Genomic DNA, 21,963 nt, shown 5'->3' on the forward strand with positions numbered 1-21,963 from the left:
GCCTTTGAGAGGCTGTTTTTATGCTTGCTTTGGGCAATCAAATTGGACTGTCTTCAAGTTGGTTCCCAAATGAACCATCTTCAAGGAGATGACCAGACAGTAATTGATCGCTGACTTTGTTTATTCCAGCTAATTTCAGAGAGTTACCTCTACTGTCACTTTTTTCAACACAGTCACTCTTCTTAACACTCTGTATGGAGCATAACAATATCTCACTGGTGCCTGTTTCTGTGACTTGATGGCACTGAGTGAGGAGCATAGGAATACAGAGTCACAGGGAGCAAGGACAATTTCCAAATTGCTTTGAGAGAAAGTTGGGCTGAACAAATTGGTTAGTCGAGAATGCATTTACTGCTGTGTCCTTGGTGATCCACAAATTGCTGCTGAAGAGGAGCTTAGGAAAGAATCATAGAATCACTTAGGCTGGAAAAGACCTTTAAGATCCTCAAGTCCAATCATTGACTCTACCATAAAGTCCAGCAGTAAGCCATATTCCCAAGCACCACATGCAGGGATGGTGGCTGAAGCTTCTTTGGGGAGTGATCCCTAAACAGGCTTTGTAAGACAACCAGAAGGGGTATAGTGCAGGATGCTTCCATTGGAGGCCCTTTGGCAATGACTGCACAAATTGCTTCCTTCTGCATCTTGCTATGCAGGTGGAAAATGCACTTTGAGGACCCAGCACCATCTGCCATGGAGAAAGTAGCTGCCATACAGTAATGGAAGCGCTACATAATGTATTGAAGCCTGTATTCCTCTGTAGGATGAATTGCATACAGCTGGCATCTGTAACTTCTTAAGATGCTAACCTTGTGGAGGTGCTGGTATTTATTGACTGCTACTGTAGCTGGGAACAATTTTTAGAACAGAAAATTAGTTGATGAGTTGACTTGAAGGGAGGAAAGGGACAGTGCCTGAGGGCACAACCGTGCTTACTGTGACTTAAAGCCATCATCTGAGGTCTAAAATCTATTGAGTATAACTTGATAGAACAGAAGGTAGCTTGTTTGAAGCACAACAGGTAATTGGCAGTATAACTAGTGCCCTTCTGTTGGTACTCCTGGCTCTTGTGATGCTAAGATTCAAGTGCAACTAAACTCAGCATAAACAAAAGGAAGAAGATGGGTTTGAGATCTTTTATTTTCAAGGAAGAACACTTTCCCTTGAGTTGTAAGGATATAACTGCTTTACTTCAGGATTTTCTATGCTTCTGTTTTTAGGAAGTGGAGCATTGTAGCAAAACTGAGAGCAAGCAAGGTGAACACTTCCTCTATTGTCCATGTTTTTCAATGGCTTTTCGTATCCACTTTTTCAGGCGGAATACATGGGTATAAAATCCGTATTTCCCATCTCGGTCGCAGCCTTCTCCCCATGACACTATTCCCACTTGATACCAACGGTTGTCCTCTGGGTTCTAAAGCAAAGAAAAATGGATTTGGGACCAGGAGCAAAAGATTTTCCGATCTAAGCCCTGTGTGCACTCCAGCCTGTTTAGTGATGGATACTGCTTTGGTATTCATACTGGTATCTACTAGACAACATAACTTGTTGTAGTAATTTTGTCCCTACCTTAACAGCTCTTGGAGAGAACTGGCCGTCGTTCATTCATCCTGCAGCTGATCTCTGTATGTGCTGAGAACTCAGCACAGAAATGGGGCTGGGTGACTGGAGGATTCAGCTCCGTGGCTCAGCTTTGGCATGAAATGGGTTTGCTTCAGCCACTCTGCAGTCTCTATCTCTGGTGCTTTTTTTTAATACTATTTTGCAAGTTCAGCATGGCACAAACCTAGCTCCATATGCTCTGTGAGCCTGAACCTTTTCAACATACCTTCATTACAAAAGGTCCCCCACTGTCCCCTTCACAGGCATCTCCTCTTCTTGAGTCTTCAGGACTGTAACCTACAGGCAAGAAGAAAGTCGGACATTTGACTGTAGGAGGAGTGGCTGGTATTGGCCACGTGTTCTTTGAAGTATTGCTGCATAAATTTAGAGAGCCATGAGATTGCTTACTGCTTCTGCTAACTAATGGATGTAAATTTAGAAAACAGCTTTGTGGGGTTTTTTTTATATGTAAAACAGCTAACTGCTTCTGTCTGCAGCGTTCCTGAATCCACCATATTCTTCCACTCTCTGTGCTCTCATTCCTGTTTTCTTTCACTGCAGTTGCTGTTGGTGTTGGCTGCCACTGTGCTCGCAGCTGTAGCTTGAGCTACTGTGCCTTTCAAAGAATCATAGCATGGTTTGGGCTGGAAGGAATCATCCAATTCCAACCCCCTACATGGGCAGGTACACCTCCCACTAGACCAGGTTCCTCAAAGGCCCATCCAACCTTGAACACTTCTGGGAAGGGGGCATCCATTTCTCTTGCCTTACAAACTTCTGTGTGTAAAATTCCATGTGCCTCATTTTTAAATTTTATTTACTATACAGTCTCATTGCCCTCCTCACTTTTGCCTTCCTGTCATTCTCTCTTCTCTGTCTGGCTTCCTATAGACAGTCCGAGGGAGAGGAAAGGGATTTCACTTTAATTCCTGAGGAACTAGACAGTTTATTTGCATTTTCCTATCACCCATGCCTCCCCTTTTCTACTGTATGTCTACATCTCAGCTATTTTTCAACAATGTTGTCCAGAAATAGAAACTATAAGAGCACTGTATTATCAGTGTACTCTTATGAAATTGGCTGCCATTCCAGTGCAAGTAGTTATTATATTATGGGTTATTATATGCAAACAGCACAAGTTCAGTCAAAAATAGTTGGAGATTTGCTTGTAGGAACTGATAAAGTCTACAGGAATGAAGAGTACAGCAGAAAGTATTAAACTAGTGTATAAACACACAATCTATTTGTATATTGAATACTGTGTTCACTTCTGTAATCACTCAAAAGGAGTATAATGCTAGAAGTGATACAGGAAGGTAGAACAAGGATTATCAGAAGTACAGAATACCTTCTGTATTTTGAAAGATTAAATGAGTGCTTTTCAACTTGGAAGAGAAATGGCAGAGCTGTAAGGGGTCCATAAAACAATATATGATGTGGAGAAGAAATTCTTTAAAGTATTTTTTCATTCATTAGATAGAAAACTTAACAGAACAGGAGGAATTAACTTTTTTACATGTTCTGTAAATAACCTGTGGAGACTTGTCACAGAAGTTGTGGGCATAAGTATGAAGCTGCTTCAAAAGGTTGAGACAAGCTAGTGGAGAAGGGGTTGTTTGGCTGCTGAGTAGCATAATTGGTCTGCAGCCTCTAACTTAGTGAGTCACCAAACTCTTCCATATACTGTTGAAAAGGTAATTGTGTTCTCCAGCCTTCATGTTTTCTGAGAGCTGAAAAAGTCCTTCTTATGGGAAAGGTAAACTTTATGGATGGCATTTGCAAATGTATCAGAAAGTAAACTTGCAGTGTGAGCCCCATCAGGACTCCAGAGCCCTTGTCTTCTGTGTCTCCAGTGCTGCTTACCTGCACAGAACATGTTGTCCGTGACTTTAACTTTGGTGGATGCCTTGCAGATTTCTTGACTTGCAATAGGCACATTGAGCTGTTGCAGGACTGTGGGGAGCTTGCTTGGGCTAGTGCCCCATGTTTCTTTCAAGTTTCCCCAACCAGTTACCCGTCCTTTGTGACCTGCCAGCATCAGCCTGTGGAAGAAAGCACAGTTATAATCAAACGTGTTGTAGCAGCTTTTTCCTGCCTGGCTCCCTTGCTGCAAATAGCCTAAATAAGGCATCTTTTTCTGACCTTTTCTTGAAGGCCCATGGGAGGCATTTTAGCCTGGATTTTTAGGACTGTGGGACAGTCTTCTCACCTCTGCACAATCTCTTTGGTAGGCAGGCAGACAGGGTGGATATAGTCACTGAAGATGATTGGTCTCTTCAAGTGCATGAGTGCAATGTCTCGTTCCATGTTCTCTTTCCAGTTGTACTTTGGATGGATGATGATTTTATCCAACAGAGCAATTTTCTCTATGTTCTTTTCATATCTGAAATAGTCATGAAGGAAAGGGCCCGCTGTACAGTAGCAACTGAGAGCCCTCTGGGGTTCATGATACTCTCAGGTGCATTGTACCCTCTGAGACAACACTCTCTCTTTACAGTGGAGCGCCCCTTTAGACTTTCCATGGTTCTGCCCTCCCTTTCACTTTAACCTGTAGAATCAGCAAAAGCAGCAAATGACAATTCCATCAGATTAGTGGGAGGCATGTGACATTGGCTATGTGTGTTTCCATGGATACTGAACCATAGCCTAACCTCCTTGTGTCTCATGACTCCAACAGGAAGGCTATTTCACTTCATCCAGGCTCTTACTTTGCCCTCACGTGCTTGCCAATCCGCACCAAGATGTCATTTGTAGTTAAGTTCTTGTCCCAGGGTGGATAATAAAGACAGTGAGCAGCAGTCAATACCCAGCTGTCACTGATGAGGCTGGCACCACAGAGCAACTCTTGAGGACTCTTTTTGTAGAGCATCACTTGCCTGAGAGACAAGAGAGAGGAAGGCTTAGCAGGAGTAGAGGTACAGCTGGCTGACTGTGTTTTGGTGTGATGCAGGAAGAGCAGAATTTGCAGTGAACAGGGAAGAACGTTGCACTGTACTGATAAAGACACTGCATAGGTGGCTCTAGCAGGTGTCTTCCCTGGGCATGTACATTCTACGTAGTAGGCCATTTACCCTATTTCCTTCACCTGGAAAGTTTTCTCATCCTCTCTGCTCCAGCAAAGCTGGAAAGAGGAAGAGACAAAGATGAAACACAACAGCTCTCTTGCTTTCCTACATGGTTGTGTACTTGGCTCAAGAGGAGCGTTTCTTTCTAGCTATTTTAGTGCTGCCTTCTCAACTACTTGGAGAAGCTTTCATTAGAAGCCAGAATGTCCCCATGCTGCCCAAGAAAGGAGAGCCCTTTTCTTTCCCTCTGCTTAAACTGAAGGGAGACACAAACCCATGAAGGACTATGCTAAGACAACACTTACCAGGGGGAGCTGCCAACTTCTGCATCTTCCCCATGCACAATTCTGGACTCTCTGTAGGAGCTTAGCAGTTCCTTCTCAGTTTTGTCCGCTACCTTTTTCTTCTCAAATAAAGGTCGAGTACCGCAGTCTGAAAAAATAAGCAATCTGGCTTTGCTACTCTACCTGATTCACAGTGGAGAAATGTTGGCTGCCGTTAGCATGTTAAGCTGGAAAAGCCTAGGAAGGAAGTGCTAACTAGCTCCAAGATCATAACTGGAGATTGTTTTCTAAGTGTCCTTCAAGGAATTCAGATACCCACCCCCCCGCTTTTGACAGCATTTGGCAAGCTGGTGTTTCTGTGGAACAGTGAGTGCTCCTGTGGGAAGAAGCTGTAGCCTTTCTGCAAACTATCATGCTGTATCTAGAGTTTTTGCTCACCTGCTTCACCTGAACCAAAAGTTTGTTCATCAAAGAAGGTTTTGAACTCTTGAGCAAGAGTCGTACGTGCTGTTTTTCCCTCCGACTGTTCATTCTCATCCTCTAGTGAGCTCTCTGAGAGAGGCAGAAAGACAGACATGGTCAGAGGCCTAGCTGCAATTTCTGTACTTGTCAGCAATGTACATGTTTGTTTCCACATGCAGTGGGGCTGATGAAGGAATGATGTTTTAAAAACACTGCTCTTTTTAATGCTCCTTGTCCACCATTTTGAGTTTTCAGGGCCAAGAGAGAACCCAAGGGACACAACAGCTCTATACATGTACAGCAGGTGAGTACATTTGGACAACTAGGACTTCCACATAGACGGTGTGCATACTTCCATGTCTATGCCTTCAAGGCCAATCACTTCACCATCCTGCTTTTGTTTGCCATTGCCTCACAAGTGTGCCTACCCAAGCCAATGCAGGCTTCTCACCACAGTAGTGCAGATCACAATATTCAAAGTTGGGTGGTTCATCTGTGACACACCAGACCCCCTCATCATCTTCATCAGGATTCCGACAGTAATTCTCCAGCAGCTTCACCTCTGGATTGATGTGTTTTCCAAGGAGCACCTCTTTGGCTTTCTCAGAGTTCCATGGCAGGCACTTAGCTCCAGACACAGTGACTGAGAGGGTCCCGGTGTAAAGCATGCCTTTGTCTGGTTCACATTGCTCCACTGGAGCTGGTGGTGTGACCCGTGGAGTGAATTCAACTGTAGTCCTTTCTTCACCTGGAAAGACAGAGAGCTGTGATTTAACCCATAATTTTGCACTCAGAAGGACTGTTAGAAAATAGCGCCAGAGCCCCGTTATTAACGTCCAGAGTCATATGGGGCCTCCCATTATGTTTGGGAGCTCCTACTGTGCTCTCAGGCACGTGGTGGCCCTCTACAAACTTGCAGTGTCTGGGATGGTTCTTTCAGCTGGAGGTAAGGTGAGGCTGCCACTACACATCACACTTCTCTTTGCCATGAAGATGAGGGACAATACTGTGTTTCTTTCTGGGATATCTTTGATAACCATCTCAAGGGATAGGGAGGTGCCTCAGGCATCACAATGTTGCTGTGTTAGAGTCTCTAATGCCTTTTTCTCAAATGCGTAACAAGACCGTATTTGGAGGAACCTTTTACTGTGATATGCTACTAAAATAGCAAATGTAACTTTTGCCAATATTTCTATATCTAATGGTAAGAGAAAAGTATTCCTGCCAGACTTCCCACACGTTTTCTTGAAAGTGTCCTAGTAGCTGCAAGCTTTAAGCAGCATTTCTTGAGGGAGTGGGAACCAGATAATCTGTTTGGCAGCAGTTGTTTGGCCTCAAGCTGCTTTCTCCATGTGAAAAGACACGCTCTGTTTGACTGCTCCCCCTGGGCCACAACAGCCACTGAGGAAGTAGCATTCACCTTAATTAGTGAGGCTGCTTCTGTGTGAGATAGATTCATATCAACACGATTGCAAAGGAACTGTACACAAAAACTAGGTTTTTCTAGTCCTGCCACATCCATGGAAGTGGAACAGTAGGGTACTGCAGGCCAGAAACTTAATTAGTGAACAAAAGACAGGGCAGATGCCTTGACCATCCCAAAGCAGAGCAGTATTGCACACCAGGGCAGTGATGATGACTTCTAAAGCTTCAGAACAACCCTTGCTCAGAACGGTTGCTGATCTCTCTGGCCTTCACTTCTAAGACTCGCTGCCTCTCGTCTGCTTTTGGAAGAGAAGCTTCTGCTGTAAGAATGTTCTCTGTTTTCTATCAGTTCTTCTGAGACGGAGGCCAACCCCCCAGGAAGACAGCTCTGTATTGTGGGGAAGAAGAGGGACTGTAAGTGTAGGGGTATGGTTCTCCATCCTGTTAAGTGCAATAATAAGAGAAGGGTGTTTTTTCTTGAGATTGTGGTATCAAACTGCACCCTTCTGTATGAGTGAATGTTGAAGCACTAGCTGCAGTGGTTTTGTACTAAAGGTGAGAATTTGGACCAAAAAAAGCAGTATGTCTCATTTCTGTCACAAATCAGAGGCAGCTAAACCAGGATTTTGGGATGTTCCTGACTGGCAAAACTCTAGTAGATTTCAGGGGACTGCTGACACCAGATTTAATTTAGATCTAGACTAGTGTAGTCTAGAGGAAACAGCAACATTAGAGGAATTTAGCCAAGGGAGATGTATGGGTGACTCAGTGACTTTTCCTCTTCAGTTTCTTTACCCTTTAAGATGCAGCTCTTCTACTCCAACTGACCTCTGGTCCTGTGAGATTCCTCCTGCCTAACACTTTCCCCTTCCTTGGCACATTTAGTATCAGTCTCCGTGCAGTGTTCCCTGCCAGAGAAGGGCTTGCTGGGGTGTAGTGCTGAGACATACCACACACTGGGATGGGACACTCCTCCCGTTCCACCGTTGGATCTCGGGTGTAGCACCATGGGCCTCCTGAGTTGTTGTCTGGGTTCCTGCAGTAGTTCTCAGTGAGATCTTTGTGAATGGTGGCATTAAATCTATGAGAAAAAGCTGGTTAGGCTAGGATGGAAGAACACCTTGGAGAACCTTTTTGAGTTGTGCAGGGGATGAACATACTTAGGTATATGTGGATATTTGCTTGTCCACACTTGACATTCAATGCCTGATTTGGTGTAGTTGATCGTTCCCTGATAGTTCTGGCCCAGATCATGAGAGCAGGTACCTGTTAAAATCCCAACATGGTATAAGCCAGGGCCAGTGCAAGTGATGTTGTGTTTTTCAAGGTCAGAGGTGCCATCCCACAAATCCCTTCAACTTTTGCTGCCTGTATTAGCCGGCACAAACGCAGACATTCTCTTCACGGGGTGAGAAGAACTCTGAGATTAAGCTGCCTCTGCCTTCTCAGAGGGAACTCACCCCAAGGCTCAGAGCTTTGCTTTTGCTGTAGGCACAGGTCAGAGCCCTGCTGAGAGGCTGGGCCTGGGGACACACGTTACAAGGGGAAGGATATCTACCCCATGCTGTTTCAGTGAGGGAGCTAGGGTGTTTGTGACATGGTTAGTGAGGAAATAAAGAATTTAAAATTCCCCTCCTGCTATTTTTCTTTCTAATCAGATGGCTTCACCAGCTTCAGATATTTTTATTTTTCCCTTACAAACCAGGAAGCAAGTTCCTGGCACGCACTGTATCTGGGAGATTGAAGTCAATATTAATTTCTTACCTTCTAGACAAGCATCCAGAACTGCCCTCGTCTTTCTCAGGCCCTCACATACTAGTAAGATAAGAAGAAAGAAATGCATTATATGAAAGGAATCATAAGCATCATAGTTTGAACCAGTTTATCCTCTAGGGACAAAACATAAGTGCTTTGTCCTGGAAAGCGAACTCTTCAAAGAGGGTAGGGAGCCACCTTTCTGTGAATTGACAGTGCATCCTGAGGGACAGCAGAGCACCTGCAGGACTTGAAGAAACTTACCTTGGTATTTTGACCAAAATGCCTCCTGTAAAAAAAAAAAGAAAAACAAAAAAAAGTACATACTTAAGAGGAGAGAGACTGAAGATCAGAGCCTGTTTAGCTGCTGCAATTCAAACCAGTAGGCAAATTCCCCATGACAACAAATGGAACAAACTAACCTAACTCTGTTGGTATCAATTAGTATGGAGTCCAACAAAGCAAAAAATCTGATACAAAACCACATTCCCACTCATCAGACTCAGGAATCAAGAGAATACGATTGTTTCTAAAAAGACCAAAGATGCTTGCAACCTTCATCAACCGCCAGAGGAAACAAAGCCTAGACTACAGTGCAGAAGTTGAAGGTTAAACTTCTAAGGCCACAGATCACACGTAGCTATTGCTTAGCAGCTATGCAGCCTGAGAGTGATGGCTTTAGAAATACTGTGCAGAGGTTTTATCTTGCTGGCTTAGACTCCTGACTGTTGGTCTGTTCACTGTTGTTATTTTTGGTTGTGGAATTCAGGATGGATGCTGGCCCTGGGCCTAGCAGCAAACCCCAAAGGGATGCAGAACAAATTTAGCAGTGTGAGTAAGTCTGGAAGCCAGAAGAAGGGACAGACTGTGCCAAAGCTTCAGCTCACAGGAGCTTGAGGCATCTGCACTCAGTGTTTGACTGCTAGGCCAGCTCTTTCATGTGTGTCTGGGGCTGTGGCAGTTCAAATGTGTGGCACCATCCTGAACTAGTAGAAGATGCAATTCAGGACTGATGGTTGAGGGAAGACTCTCCTTTTCACTTCACACTTAAAACAGAGAGAGAAGGAAAAGAACCTGGGTTTTGAGCTGCATTCCCTGCCGTGATTTCCTAAGGGAAAGAGCCTGAGCCCTCCCTGGGGCACACAAGCATTGGCCTCGTCTTGAGTCACAGAACTGGAACTGCGATCTGCTGGTCTTTCACTACAGAGGTGAGGGAATGTTTCTTGGGACCACCCACGTCCGCTGTACGTACCGTCTGAACAGTGGATTCAAGGGCTTCAAAGGCCTCCTCATAACTGCATGTCTCCTCCAGGCACTCTCGCTCCAGATTTCCCTTCATCATCTCTTCCAGAAATCCTTTGTTGGCACGTCTTGAGCGCTTGAGCAGTGACAGTGCCTGCCCCTTTTCCAGGAAAACTACCGGGTCAGAACACTGCCAGTCAAAGGGGTGCTCGCAGCAGGAGGGCCCCTTTGTCTCCCCTTGCACTTTCCAAAAATCACACGCAGCTGATGTGATAATCCCACAGCCCAGCCTCCCTCAGTGCACCATACAGAGAAGAGAAGCCCTGTCAGGTCCACACCTGATGATCAGAGCAGGCTCTCTCTAACTCATCCACTGGGACTGGCCTCTGTTAGGCAACAGAAGTGACAGGAACCCTCTGCTATTCTTCGCAAAGCTGCTCTGCAGTGAAATACAGGCTTTTTTGCTTGAAGCCTGCTACTGCTCCCTGCCAGCCACTGTCCTCCTGTCTTGCCAACCTCAGACTGCTGTGATAGGCACAGCTTGGTTTCATCTTCACATTCAGAGACCCTGATTTGAGGCCTGTAGTCAAACCTTTTCCCATGCAGCAGTGGGTTAGAAAGAACCTCACCTCATGTTAAGAAAAGTCAGGTGAATTAGAGGCTCTGTTAAGAGAAAAAGAGCAGTGAGCAGGAAGGCTGCATACTGCGTATGACCTAAAGTTTAGATAAGGGAGAGCTGGGGAGACAATGGAGAATTGCAGCCACCCAGGTCAACTGAGGAACTCTAGCCCAAAAAGGCCCACAGTTGTGCTAGACACAAGTCCTGGGCTGACCCACATACCCCTTCTCCACTGTCTCCCAGGTGACCCACAAAATCCACTGAGCTGTTGTAATCAGCCTTCCCTGCCAGCTGCTGGATGCTGCTGCATCCTCCTGTGCAGGCAAGTCCTATGCTCACTTCACTCTCAGCATCCTTTCACTCCCAGCTTCAAGCTTTCTGAGCTCCTCCTGCCTTACCAAGAAAGCCTGCCACTAGCTTTGCCCTCGGAAAGAAAGAACCCCATCTTTCTTCCTTCTGTCACCCACTGGTACTGCCCAGCTCCCTGTGCCACTGAGTCTTACCTCCAGCATGGCTCAGTGTGAGGTGCAGAAGGCTGAGCAGGAGCAGGCCCCTCAGCACACTGGGTTTGCTCTGCTCCATGCTGTGCAGTCCTGGCCACAGGGGAAATGCAAGGGGAGCAGAATAAGCAGAGTCACAGCCCTGCTGGGTTAATATTGAACCAGAATGAAGAAATAGGACTCCAGAGGTCGTGGTGTGTCAGGGACAGTGAGACTGAGTCTTCTCTTTTCCCTTGGCATCTCTCCCTCCCTTCAGGGCATCTTCATTTTCTTACTTAGTTAGTGGAAGCCAAGCAAAAGCCTCTGGATCCCCATAGGACTAAAATTAGCATCCCATTTCATAACAGGAAAGATAGCATGGGGAGTGAGAGGACAAGCTGTGCCCAGGGACAACTAAGGCTGTCACAGAGAGGTCTCCACCAGCTCACAGCCAGAGCAGCTCACCTGTTCTTCCTCAGTGCTACTCTGCTTCCCTGCAGCTCTTGGCACCATCATGGCCTTTCCACCTAGCTGGCTTGGGTCCCTGCTGCTGAGTCTCTGCAGAGCCTGAGCTCCTTGAGCCATTCCCACTTGTCCTAGCTGCAAGGCCCCCTAGCTTTTTCCCCATAGAGCCCAGTTGTCTCTTCTCCCTGCAGTTATCAGCAAGCTCAGCCGCAGCTGTTTTGGCACCAGAACACAGTTTTAATTTCTCCCTTCTCCCTCACCCATGTCAGGAAGCAGAAGGGGTGCCTGTGCCAAATTCCATGTGGAATTTAAATTTTCCTCCCAGTTAGGCCAGCAATGCCATTGGCGGTGCATACTTCCCACTGCATTACAATTCCCAGATGAGTGGAGGAGGATGAAGCAGCAAGAAGTTTGGGCTCCCCTTTTTATTCCCACAGCAGTGGAACATACAAAAGTACATCCAAAAGGATAAAGAAGCTCTGGCAAGCAATGAGCTAGCACATCCAAAACTAGTCAGGAAAACAAAAGCTTCCAGGAACAGGGAAGCAGGAACAGTCTGAATGTCATGACACCAGCTAGTAAGTCAAGAACTGGACTACCAGAGCTGGGAAAGCTCTAATGATTCCTATAGCAATCAGAAAACTGGCAGAGTGAGGAACCAGCAGAAAGCAGGGCAGGGTGGGGGTAGTCTCAGGAACTGCCACATGGCACAGAAGTGCTTTCTGCCAGCAAGGGAGCATGTTTTGTGCTGTGCCTCCATGCAGCAGATACATCTGTAATGTTTATCTCCATTGAAGGAGTGCAAATATTAGCATTAGGGTGGCTGAGGAATGACTGTGTGGCCACTGGTACAAAGAGCAGTTGCAGAGGCTACCTCCCTCATCTAAGAGTATCTCCTTTTCTCACCCACACACACCCCTGGATTTTGGAGAGACACCTGTAGGAATGGCTGGCATGACCTGAATGGAGGTGACCTGGGTGGAGGAGTGTGTGTACCCAGGGTTAGGCACAACCCTAGAAACACCCCATGTTACTTCACTAGGGAAAGCAGCATTTAGGAGAAGCACGTAGGCAGGGAGAGGAAAGAGGCTTCAGAGCACAAACAGGTTTTGGAAGAGTGGTGAAATCAGAGCTGCTGCCATCCCACACAGCAGCCACAACCAGTGCTCCACCAGCAGTCCCACGTTTGTGCTAGCCCAGCTGGCAAGCAGAGACCTCTGCTCAGCTGACAAGAAGACGATAGCAGCAAGGACAGTTTCTTTACTGTCTATACAATAATTGGGTTTGGGTCTCACACTGCAGGTAGGACAAGTGACCTCAGGGCTGCTTTCACCAGGCGTAATTAAGTGAGTCCACATGGCTGTGAATGGAGGGAAGAAACAGAGCCACAGGAAGACTGCTGCCCACCCCGTAGTTGTAGTGATGAGACAGAGAGATGCTGCTGTGTTTTACGGAGGTGTAATACACCTGTGCAAGCCTTCATTATGGATACCAATAAGAAAGGACTCTGTAACATATTGATTAAAATACCATTTGTGGGGGATAACCGCAGAAGGCAAAATGAAATAACATTTGATAATCTTGTGGCCCTTCAGATGGTGGGAACACCAAGTAACAGCATCAGCCCATGCCATGCTGCAGAGATAGTATCTGTGCTGAAGTTTTTATGGGATTTTCTCAACAGTAAAAAATTCTATTTGTAATTTCTGCTGTTCAAAGGGTGTACACATCAAAATATTCTGCTTCACTCGAAGATCAAGGCAAGGTCACAGTGGTGCCATCATCACCAGGTGCCAAGCAGATGCAAACTGTAGGCTCCCCAGTTAGGGTTAGCTGGCGAAGTTTGTCCTGCAGCCAAGTGATACGTGCAACACTGGCCTGGACATTCTCATCTCAACTTGTTTCATGGATCATCAGAGTACCTCACTTTTTAAGAGCTTCCAATATTCTCAGTAACTTTTTTTTTTTTTTTTTATTTCTGCATGCCTCTGTGCTGCTTTATAATAACCAGGCAGCCTTTACAATGCAGCTGAAGTCAACATTGTTATATTTATACCTTTTTTTTTTCATCTTCTTCTCTTTCCTTTAAAGGAAAAGTGTTGGTATCTTTCATGGTATCATGCATTATATGAGGTTAACTTTAAACAACACTAAATTACAGCAGTTAAGCTTGATTACTAGAAAAGTATGAATGCCCTCTAATACTTAGCTATGCCATCTTTCTCTAATATTACCTCTGCTCTGGTTCCTACATTCATTCTGTTGCTTCAGCACTTGTTTTAAAAAAAACACCTTACTGAAACCAAACAGTCACCATGTCTGGCTGCTTCTTTTCCAGTTGCTGTTCTTTCCCTCTGTGAAACAGGACAAACCCGTCTGCCAGGGCCATTAGGTTGTTCACTGTAACTGCTGATATTTTCTTTACATAGATCACTTCAGTTTCAACTGGTTTTTTACATTGTTTTTTCTTTATAATTGGAGATTTTCTCTACATCTACATCTACGTTTTCCAGCCCTTTTTGGTATCCTACAATAATATTAGTAATTGGAGATGCTGGCTCTTTATATTACTGCCTTTTTTTTTTTGTTCTGTAATGTGCTTCTAGGGCTCCTGTCCGTTTCCCCCATTATTATGCTTAGCCTCTGCAGCAGGGCAGGTGCATAAGCTGTCACTTCTCTAGGGCCTTTGACTGCCACCTCTCAAACATTTGACTCTTCCATCTGTTCACTGTTCCTGTAAGCAACTTCTTATAATTTCATTTTCTTTCTGCCTTCACCCACCCCAGGAGTGATGGATGCTATTCTCTTTCTTAGGGTAAGAGAGTTAAGATTCATGCCTTTACCCTCCCAGAGTTATGGCTTTCAACACTGCTGGGAGTTTTGATCACTTTCCCTCTATGAGTTGACTCTTCTTTTTAAGTGAAGAAAGCCTTGGCAGTTATTTCCTATGTTACTATCTTCCCAACTTCCAGGGAGCAGAGGGTTTGGCCTTGGCCTGTTTCCTTGGGCCTTTGTCTGCTCTATGGTGGATACAGTTTGCTGATTCTATAGTTGGGGCGTTTCTGAGCGTTTTCTTGAGGTAAGTTACAGAGTTTGATCACCAATTGGAACACTTTGGGTATAATCACAAGGAATTAATCCCCCATCCCTTCATACACAGGTTCCCCTGACCCTAAGGACAGAGGAGCCGCCAAGCAAGGGGACTTGAGGACCCAAAGAATCATCCCCTTCCCTCGCAGCCTGCTACCACCTTTCCAGTCAAACACCTTGGTCAGGTTGAAGCAAGTTTACGAGTTGGCCAAAGGCTGAAATCTGGCCATGGTGAGAGGCTTAAGTGTAACACTTAAGTTTATGTGCAAGCCCAATACCTGGTGAGGCCCTGCCAGCATGATGGACCCCAAGCATCTCACAGACATGTGCACTTGTCACCCTGGAGTATTGCAGCAGCACCACAAAGCCCTTATGAAGCCCTGCCAGCATGGTGGAAGTCTGGAAACCTGTGTGCTTGCTGCCTGAAAATTTTAAGTGTCACAGGTGCACAAGATCTTCAGCCAGCCAGGTGATCCATATGTCTGCTGGCTGAAGCATAATGATTATCTGCATGATAATGCAGCATACTGTGTTACTGCTTCCCATGCCAGCATATGGGACCAGGCAGGCACCTATCATTTTCCTCACTATCCTTCTTCCAGTAAGGCATTTCTCACCAGGATCCTGCCAACTATACCAAATGTAATGCACTGGTGCAAGTATTTGTTATAGATCCCAGTAAAAAAAGACCTTCAGAGCCCGTACGTATTAATTGAAATACCATTTATTGGACATAACATGAGAAAGGGTATAGCACTAGATAATCATACACCCCTTCAGATCCTGCAAACACCAAGTTGTACAGCACCAGGCAGATGTCAGTCATGTTTCTGTGAGGACCTATTAATTTGTAGTTTTTCTCTCTATTATCTCAGAATAAAGAAGGTAGTTACAGGTCAGCAGATTGAGCAACAGGAGCCTGGATTCTCCCCATCCCTTCCCCCAGTTGATCCCTCTTCTCTCACGCACAAGTTGTGCTGTGACAGAGGGCACATGCTTCAAACACAAACCATGAGCCCAGCTCCAGCGAGAACACTTTGCAGCTGTGTCAATATTTGAAAACTGCAAGAGTCAGGGTAGGCACCAAAGGGAGAGCAGTAGGAAGCACAGCAGCTTTGAATGCAAGCCCCCCTCCTACGCCTGTGCTCCCACTGGTACCTCTCCAAGCACCCAGGGCAAAGACTGAGAAAATACCTAAAATTAAGGACACCCAAAGGTTTATTAGCTGAATTCCCCTTCCACCCTCACTTCACATCAAAGTGTCATGGGTCTGACTCTAGCACCTTGTCTATAAACTGCTTGTAAAAGTTTATGGAAAAGGTTGAGAGTAGAAACTACAAAGCAAAGCTTTTCAGATTGTCACATCACTGTGTTCATAGCACCCCAAAAGGGATCTGTGCTATTTGAAAATGCCTCAGTGACACTATATCCTCCTCTTGTGCAGTGGGTAGAGAAAGCCCAGAGAATTTAGACCCCTAAACAAAACTTATCTGGGCAAATACAGACATTACAGAGGGGCGAGATGGAGACCAAGAACAGCTGAAACTGAAGAGGCAGCAAATGAAAGCTATGTTGGCATAACACGTGAAAAGGGAGTGCAGGGTGGGCAAGCCTGAAAAACTCTGTTAGGGCTGGTATTGTTGGTGTCTTCCTATAAGGCCGCGTTCATGTGGCACTGGGATCTGTGCCCTTCTTTCCTGAAATGGGACCAGTTTCCTTCAGCATGCCTCAAGCTGGCAGATGAGCACTAAAGATGGAGCGGTGGGAATATGGGGTGTAGCTGCGGTGGTGCAGCACCAGGAAAGAAGCAGAAGAGAGGAAGCAAGAATGTGAGAAAAAGAACAAAGGAAACACATGAATGAACCCAACTTGATTGTCAAGGGGAAAGGCAAAATCTTCTGATCACACTGAGAACTGTTGGAACCTTACCTGGAGAGGTGAGGAGCCTCCCACCTGGCAACAGTGGAAATTGCACTGTATGGTACAATTTGCACAGTGAGACGTGAAGCTATCCTTTCATGTCCTCATACAGACCATCCAGTCACCAGAGGCCAGGAAGATCACAGCAAGGAAAAGGGGTGGCAGTGGAGAAGAAACATTCAGCCCTGGCTCCAAGGCAGGACTTTGCTTTAGCTAATTGTGAAAAATGCTCTTTGAAAAACCCACAACAGAGACATCTTGTAAACAACTTGGAAGCTGCTTCCCAGTAATGTCTGGCATCAGCATCACCTTCAAATGATCCTAAGTGCTGCTGAGCTCCAAGAGTAAAAGCCCAGGAAAGTGCTGGAATAGCAACAAATAGAGAAAAAGGAAGGTGCTGTTCAAAGCCATCACTTTCACTTTTCCTTCCTTCCCCATGGAGCACTGTCACCCCTTGACAGCATAACAGATGCAGAGCAGAAACGCTGCTCATTGATGCTATGGGTGTCCTCTCCAAGAAGTGACTGCCTCCCCTGTGCCAGACCCAGCACGTGTGCCACATGGAGGCTCACAGCTCCGAGGGGCAGCCACCAAACAGACCCAGATCCACAGAGGCAGATACCTCCAAGCCTGCCAGTTCTGCCTGGGGCTGAGCCACAGGGCCTTGCTGTTGCTAGAGAGAGACAAGAAACTTAGGTTTTTTGCTGGGTTTTTTAATGCCACTGTAATGCATACAGAGTATCGGCCAGGACAGGCGGGGATAGTCAAGTCCCAGTCTCAACCTCCACCACTTTTGCCACTGCTCCAAAGCCCACCTCCTGGATGATGACCATGTCACTTGGTGAGTCCTCATCCTGCACTATAAGGCATTTGTCCTCATGCTCAGAGATGGTGATTTCAAAGATGTCCTTTGCTGAAGGAAAATGCTCTGCAGGCCTCCCGTGTGCCCCAGGATCCGGGGGGCTGCCCTGAGACCGGTAAGTAGCAATGCAGCCATCAGTGGCTGTGATCACCAGCTCAGCCTCGTTTGCTGGCCCCGGCACCTCCACCATCAGCAGGGTGGGCTCTGTTGCAACCTCCTCCTGGTGGCCCTTCCTCTGAGGCTTTTTCTTTGCTGCCTGGGGTAGGTCCACGGCAAGCGAGGCCACCACAGTGCCGAGCTCCTCAGGGTCCTTCTCCACTCTGTGGGTGAGCACATGGCGCGCGAGGCTCTGGGGAAGGCTGTAGCCTATGCCACAGCGCTCGCACCTGTAGGGTTTGTCAGCCAGGTGGGACTTCTGGTGGCGCCGCAGCTTCGTGGCCAGGGTGTAGGACTTGCCGCACTGCTCGCAGCGGAACGGGCGCTCGCCCGTGTGCAAGCGCTCATGGGCACGCAGCGTGTGGGGGTCCCGCAGCGCTTTGCCACAGACAGTGCACAGGTGGGCCTCACCCGTGTGGGAGATGAGATGTCTCCGCAGCTCTGGCAGCTTGGGGAAGGCGTCGCCGCAGAAGCGGCACTTGTGGGGCCTCTCACCCGTGTGCAGCCGCAGGTGCTCGCGCAAGTTGCTCTGCTGTCGGAAGCCCTTCCCGCAGCAGGGACAGGCGTACGGGCGCTCTCCCGTGTGCAGGCGCACATGGCTGCGCAAGGAGCTGGGGTTGGCCAGGTGGCGCCCACATATGGCACACTGGCATCCCTTGGGAGCAGCCGGGTCCGTCCCCGCGGCCTGGTGGGTCTTCCTGTGAACGCGGAGAGAGGGCCGGCGCGCGAAGGCCTTGCCACAGTGCTCGCAGGTGAAGGGGCGCTGGCCGGTGTGCAGGACCTGGTGCTCCTGCAGGTCTCGCTTGGTGCGGTAAGCCTTGTCGCACTGGCTGCACTGAAAGGGCCGCACGCCCTGGTGGGCCAACAGGTGGGCCTTGAAGCTCTCCTCTGAACTGTAGCTCTTGCCGCACTCTGTGCAAAGGAAGGGCTTGTGGCCAGAGTGGACAAAGTGGTGCTTCTTGAGGTGGCAGAGCTGCAGGAAGGCTTTGCCACACTCCCCGCAGCGGTACCTGCGTTTGGTCCTCTCCTTCTGGGACACAGCTGTAGGTGGGGGGCCTGGGCTGCCAGAATGACCCTCCACCAGCTCTGTATACTCCTGTGGCCCCCCAGACCCCTCCAGTGCCCCATTTTCCCCATGCCCTGGGGACACCAGTTTGGAGTCTTTGCTGTCTTTCTCACAAGTCCCTACTCTTCCTTCGTCAGGAGGACTGGGCTGCTGGTGCTCCTGCCCAGCTGTCCTGCCACCACCGTCCCGCAGGCACCGCTGGCGCTGGCTGGCCACAGCATGCACCTTGCACGGCTTGCCAACCCAGTGAGCACTGAGTTGAACTCCATTTGAGGGAGACGACAGATCCAGGTCTCCTCGACATGCCTCTTTATGTCCCATCTCCACCCCTTCTGCTGAGAAGCTGCAATCCACACCCTCATCAAACTCTTCCTTGCACTTGCCAGTGGCCTTATTGGTTGAAATGGTCTCGAGGTGCAGATCCTCAGTCCTCAGCACTTTGGCTTGCCACAGCTCATGCTCAGAAGCTGTGCTTCCCTCTTCTTGAAGCCTGTGGAGACACTTGGTCACTGGCCTCCTAAACTCACTAGGGACATCAAGGACTGCAGTTTCCTCAGCTGCCAGCTTGGAGATGTTGAGATCTCCTGCACAAACACAAAAGTATCATCAAAGAAGGAAATGCTGGCTATCGTTACATGACACAATCGCTGCAGCATCAGAGGATCACGAACCTTGGGTAGTGATACTCTGCCAGCCAGCAACTCTGGGGCCCTAGCAAGAAAACCATTACTTCTTTCAAACCAGGGGACGTGGGGGAAACCTCAGTTCTTTCTTCCCTGGCCGTGCAGCATTTCTAGTCCGGTACAGGCAGCATTTCTAAGAGACATCACGACTGGCACAGACCAGGGCAGCCCTTTTCCGGCTGGCAGCTCTGCAGAGCGGCGCCAGGGCGGGTCAGCGGCCGCGGGGCACACCGCTGCCAGGGACAGCACAGACCGGAGCTGAGCGCTCCGGGACCCGGCACCCACCTGCCAGGGGCTCCGCTGCCGTCCCGCCGGGAGGGGCCCCGTCTCCCCGGGCCGCGGCCTCCGCGCCGGCCGAGGGCCGCCCGCCGGGCCCGGCCTCCCGCGGCGCCGCTATCCCCTCGCCTTCCGACCGCCGCTCCTCCGCCGCGGCCCCGCGGGCCTCCTCGGGCCAGTAGAGCAGCTCCGCGCCCGCCGCCACGGGCCGCCGCAGCCGCAGCCGGCCGTCCGCCCGGCCCAGCACCACGTTGGCCTCCGCCTCCTTCGGGCTGCGCTGCACCAGGCTGCAAGGCACGGCCGCCGCGTCAGGCACGGCCGCCCGCCCCGCCGCCGCCGCCCGCGCCGCTCCCGCTACTCACCCGCTCCAGCCCGGCCCCGCCGCCGCCTGCCGGGCCCCGCCGGGCGGCCCCAGCAGCAAGCCGGCCGGGAGGGCCCGGCCCACGCACCACACGCCCACGGCCTGCGCGGACAGTCCGGACAGCGACGGCCCCAGCGCCAGCCCGGGCGGCAGGCTCCGCAGCGCCGGGCAGGGGGCCCTGGGCAGCCCCCCGGGCCCCGGGCCGCTGCCGCCCGCGGGGGCCGCGCCGCCGCCGGGCCGCTCCATGCCGCGGAACGGGGCGGGGCGGGGCGGGCGCGGCCGGACGGCGCCCGGCGGGGGGCGGGGCGGCGTTCCCCTGGCGACGGGCCGCGCTTCCGGCGGGAGGCGGATGCTGCGGGGTGTTGACAGGCGGGCGGGCCGGGTGGCGGCGGCAGGTACGGGCGGCGGGCGGGGTGCGGTGCCCGGGAGCGCGGTCGGGCCCTTCGCGCGGCAGGGGCGGCAGCGGGGCCCGGGGCGGGTCGCGGGGACACGGCGGCCTGGCCTGGCGCCGCCGGGCGGGGCGGGGAAGGGGCCTGCCGGCGGGGCTGAGGCTGGGCGGGCGGGCCGGCCGGAGCAGGGCCCGCAGCCCCCGACTCTCCCGCTCAGGTGTTGCCGAGCGCGGGGGCCGCCGGGCTCGTCCCGCGCGGGGAGGCGGGCATTCCTGCGGGAAGGGCCGGGCCTGGGATCTCGCTGACCGTCCCGCGGGAGGCTGCGGCGGGAAGAGCCGCGGGCACCCGGGCGGGGAGAACGAGGGCTCGGCGGCCGCGGAGCAGCTGGCTGCCGGGACGGGGGCGCGGGGCCGCGCCGGGCTGCGGGCCGTGCTGCTGCCCTGTCCCGGCCGTCCCCCGCGCCGCGGCGGGCACCGGCCGGCGGGAGAGCTGCGGCAGAGGCGGGAGTGACCTGCCGCCCCTTGTGGTGCCCGACACCAGCGTCTGTTAAATGTCCCTGCGTTGTGCCGGGAGCACGAACCTGGGTTTTTCTTTTAACAGTGTAAAGAGTCTCTTATTTGTTTCGTGAAGTCGGCTCTGGGTTGTCGCCGGAGCTCAGTCTGTAGGGAACGGGGGAACGTATGGGAACGGAGAGGTGCAGCATCCGAAGGGCTGCCCATGCCTCCGTTTTCTCACGTGCTCCGCATGTGACGGGTGGATCTTGCACAGCACTGAGGGCAGCATCTGAGCTTGGTGCATCTCCGAGAGAGGAAGCTGAGCGCCGCACTTCTGCTCTCAGGCCCTGCAGAGAGCCGCTAAGAGGAGGTTGATTACTAGCTGGGATGGATTTTCAGCCTTCAGCACAGGGTTTGAGATGACTAAGGAAGGCTGCTCATTTAAAAAGCTGCTGCAGTAGTGAAGGGCCAGGGAGTTACCCCAGGCAGTAGCACGTCTGTTCTGAGTGAGTTGGTCACATTACACCAAAGCTGGGCTGACTCGACCCTTCAGGTCTTTCAGGGTAGTGATGCTCTTGGTGATATTGTCAGTCTTGATGTGAAGGAAGACTTGGGCTGGACTTTCGCAGTGAGTCTCAGTCCTGGGTCTCCTTCACGTGACTTAGGACCTTGAAGGTCTGTTGCTGAGTAGCTGCTGCCTTTTTTGCATTACTTGATGTTAAGACTATAGCAAAGTGCAGGGACTTGATTGACACGTAAAGAAAAACAGCCACTTGTGCAAACAAAGCAGAACTGGGAGGAGGTGCAGATGGCAGCAGAGTCAGAAAAATGGTACAGTCACCCCAGAACTGGGATTCCTTCAGGTCTGAGCATTGCTTGTTAATTGGGCAGTGAAGAAGAGGCCACTTGGCTTTTGTATTCCTTTATTGTAAGTGCAGGTCCAGGGTGCGGTAATACATGTGTGGACATATTTTGATATGTACATTTACTTCTGAATTAGTAGTACATCTGGAAGAAAAACAGGAGAAGGAAAGTGCTGAGTAGGTGCAGCTTAGAAATAAATTATGGCAAAGTAATGAAACTGGAATTGCAGAAAAAAAATATTCTGTTTGAACAGCAGTTACCAAGGCTTCATAGATACAAGTGAACAATCTTCCCTGGGTAAATTTTGTTGGGATCTTCTATAAAGAGTCTCCAGCTTAGAATCTGTGTAAAAAAAAAAAAAAAAAAAAAAAAAAGTATTCTACATGGCTGAGGTTTCTCTCCTT

The 21,963-nt window shown here is 49.6% G+C and overlaps 3 protein-coding genes across 3 annotated transcripts in view; 1 reads left to right on the forward strand and 2 right to left on the reverse strand.

The window, feature by feature from the left end:
• Positions 1-1,122: 1,122 nt before the first annotated feature.
• On the reverse strand, positions 1,123-11,075 carry F2 (coagulation factor II, thrombin). The gene is made up of 14 exons (XM_051621682.1): positions 10,958-11,075; positions 9,846-10,009; positions 8,858-8,882; positions 8,603-8,653; positions 7,999-8,104; positions 7,789-7,919; positions 5,865-6,161; positions 5,390-5,503; positions 4,973-5,099; positions 4,311-4,478; positions 3,812-3,985; positions 3,466-3,644; positions 1,829-1,899; positions 1,123-1,414 (listed from the first exon to the last, which is right to left on the reverse strand). Exons 1-14 carry the CDS (start codon positions 11,034-11,036, stop codon positions 1,271-1,273), a joined length of 1,830 nt encoding a protein of 609 aa, XP_051477642.1. The 5' UTR covers positions 11,037-11,075; the 3' UTR covers positions 1,123-1,270.
• Positions 11,076-15,194: 4,119 nt separating this feature from the next.
• On the reverse strand, positions 15,195-20,086 carry ZNF408 (zinc finger protein 408). Its single transcript, XM_051621734.1, has 3 exons — positions 19,814-20,086; positions 19,461-19,738; positions 15,195-19,076 (listed from the first exon to the last, which is right to left on the reverse strand). The coding sequence occupies exons 1-3, from the start codon at positions 20,056-20,058 to the stop codon at positions 17,173-17,175; spliced, it is 2,427 nt and encodes an 808-aa protein (XP_051477694.1). The 5' UTR covers positions 20,059-20,086; the 3' UTR covers positions 15,195-17,172.
• A 70-nt stretch (positions 20,087-20,156) lies between these two features.
• The window catches only part of ARHGAP1 (Rho GTPase activating protein 1), a 28,316-nt gene continuing 26,509 nt past the window's right edge, over positions 20,157-21,963 (forward strand). The window contains exon 1 of the mRNA XM_051621747.1: positions 20,157-20,207. The gene's annotated coding sequence lies outside the window, so the exon portion shown is untranslated. The remainder of the gene's footprint in view (positions 20,208-21,963) is intronic.

Source organism: Apus apus, chromosome 5 (assembly GCF_020740795.1).
Source record: "Apus apus isolate bApuApu2 chromosome 5, bApuApu2.pri.cur, whole genome shotgun sequence".
NCBI classification, from domain to species: Eukaryota; Metazoa; Chordata; class Aves; order Apodiformes; family Apodidae; genus Apus; species Apus apus.

Coding starts and splice junctions, on each gene's coding strand:
- F2 (XM_051621682.1), bottom strand. CDS start 11,036: ATGGAGCAGAGCAAACCCAGTGTGCTGAGGGGCCTGCTCCTGCTCAGC. Junction 3,986..4,310: donor GGCAAGCACGTGAGGGCAAA/GTAAGAGCCTGG, acceptor TGACTATTTCAG/ATATGAAAAGAACATAGAGA. Junction 3,645..3,811: donor ACCAAAGAGATTGTGCAGAG/GTGAGAAGACTG, acceptor TTTCTTCCACAG/GCTGATGCTGGCAGGTCACA.
- ZNF408 (XM_051621734.1), bottom strand. CDS start 20,058: ATGGAGCGGCCCGGCGGCGGCGCGGCCCCCGCGGGCGGCAGCGGCCCG. Junction 19,739..19,813: donor GCGGGGCCGGGCTGGAGCGG/GTGAGTAGCGGG, acceptor CGTGCCTTGCAG/CCTGGTGCAGCGCAGCCCGA. Junction 19,077..19,460: donor GGCAGCGGAGCCCCTGGCAG/GTGGGTGCCGGG, acceptor GTGTTTGTGCAG/GAGATCTCAACATCTCCAAG.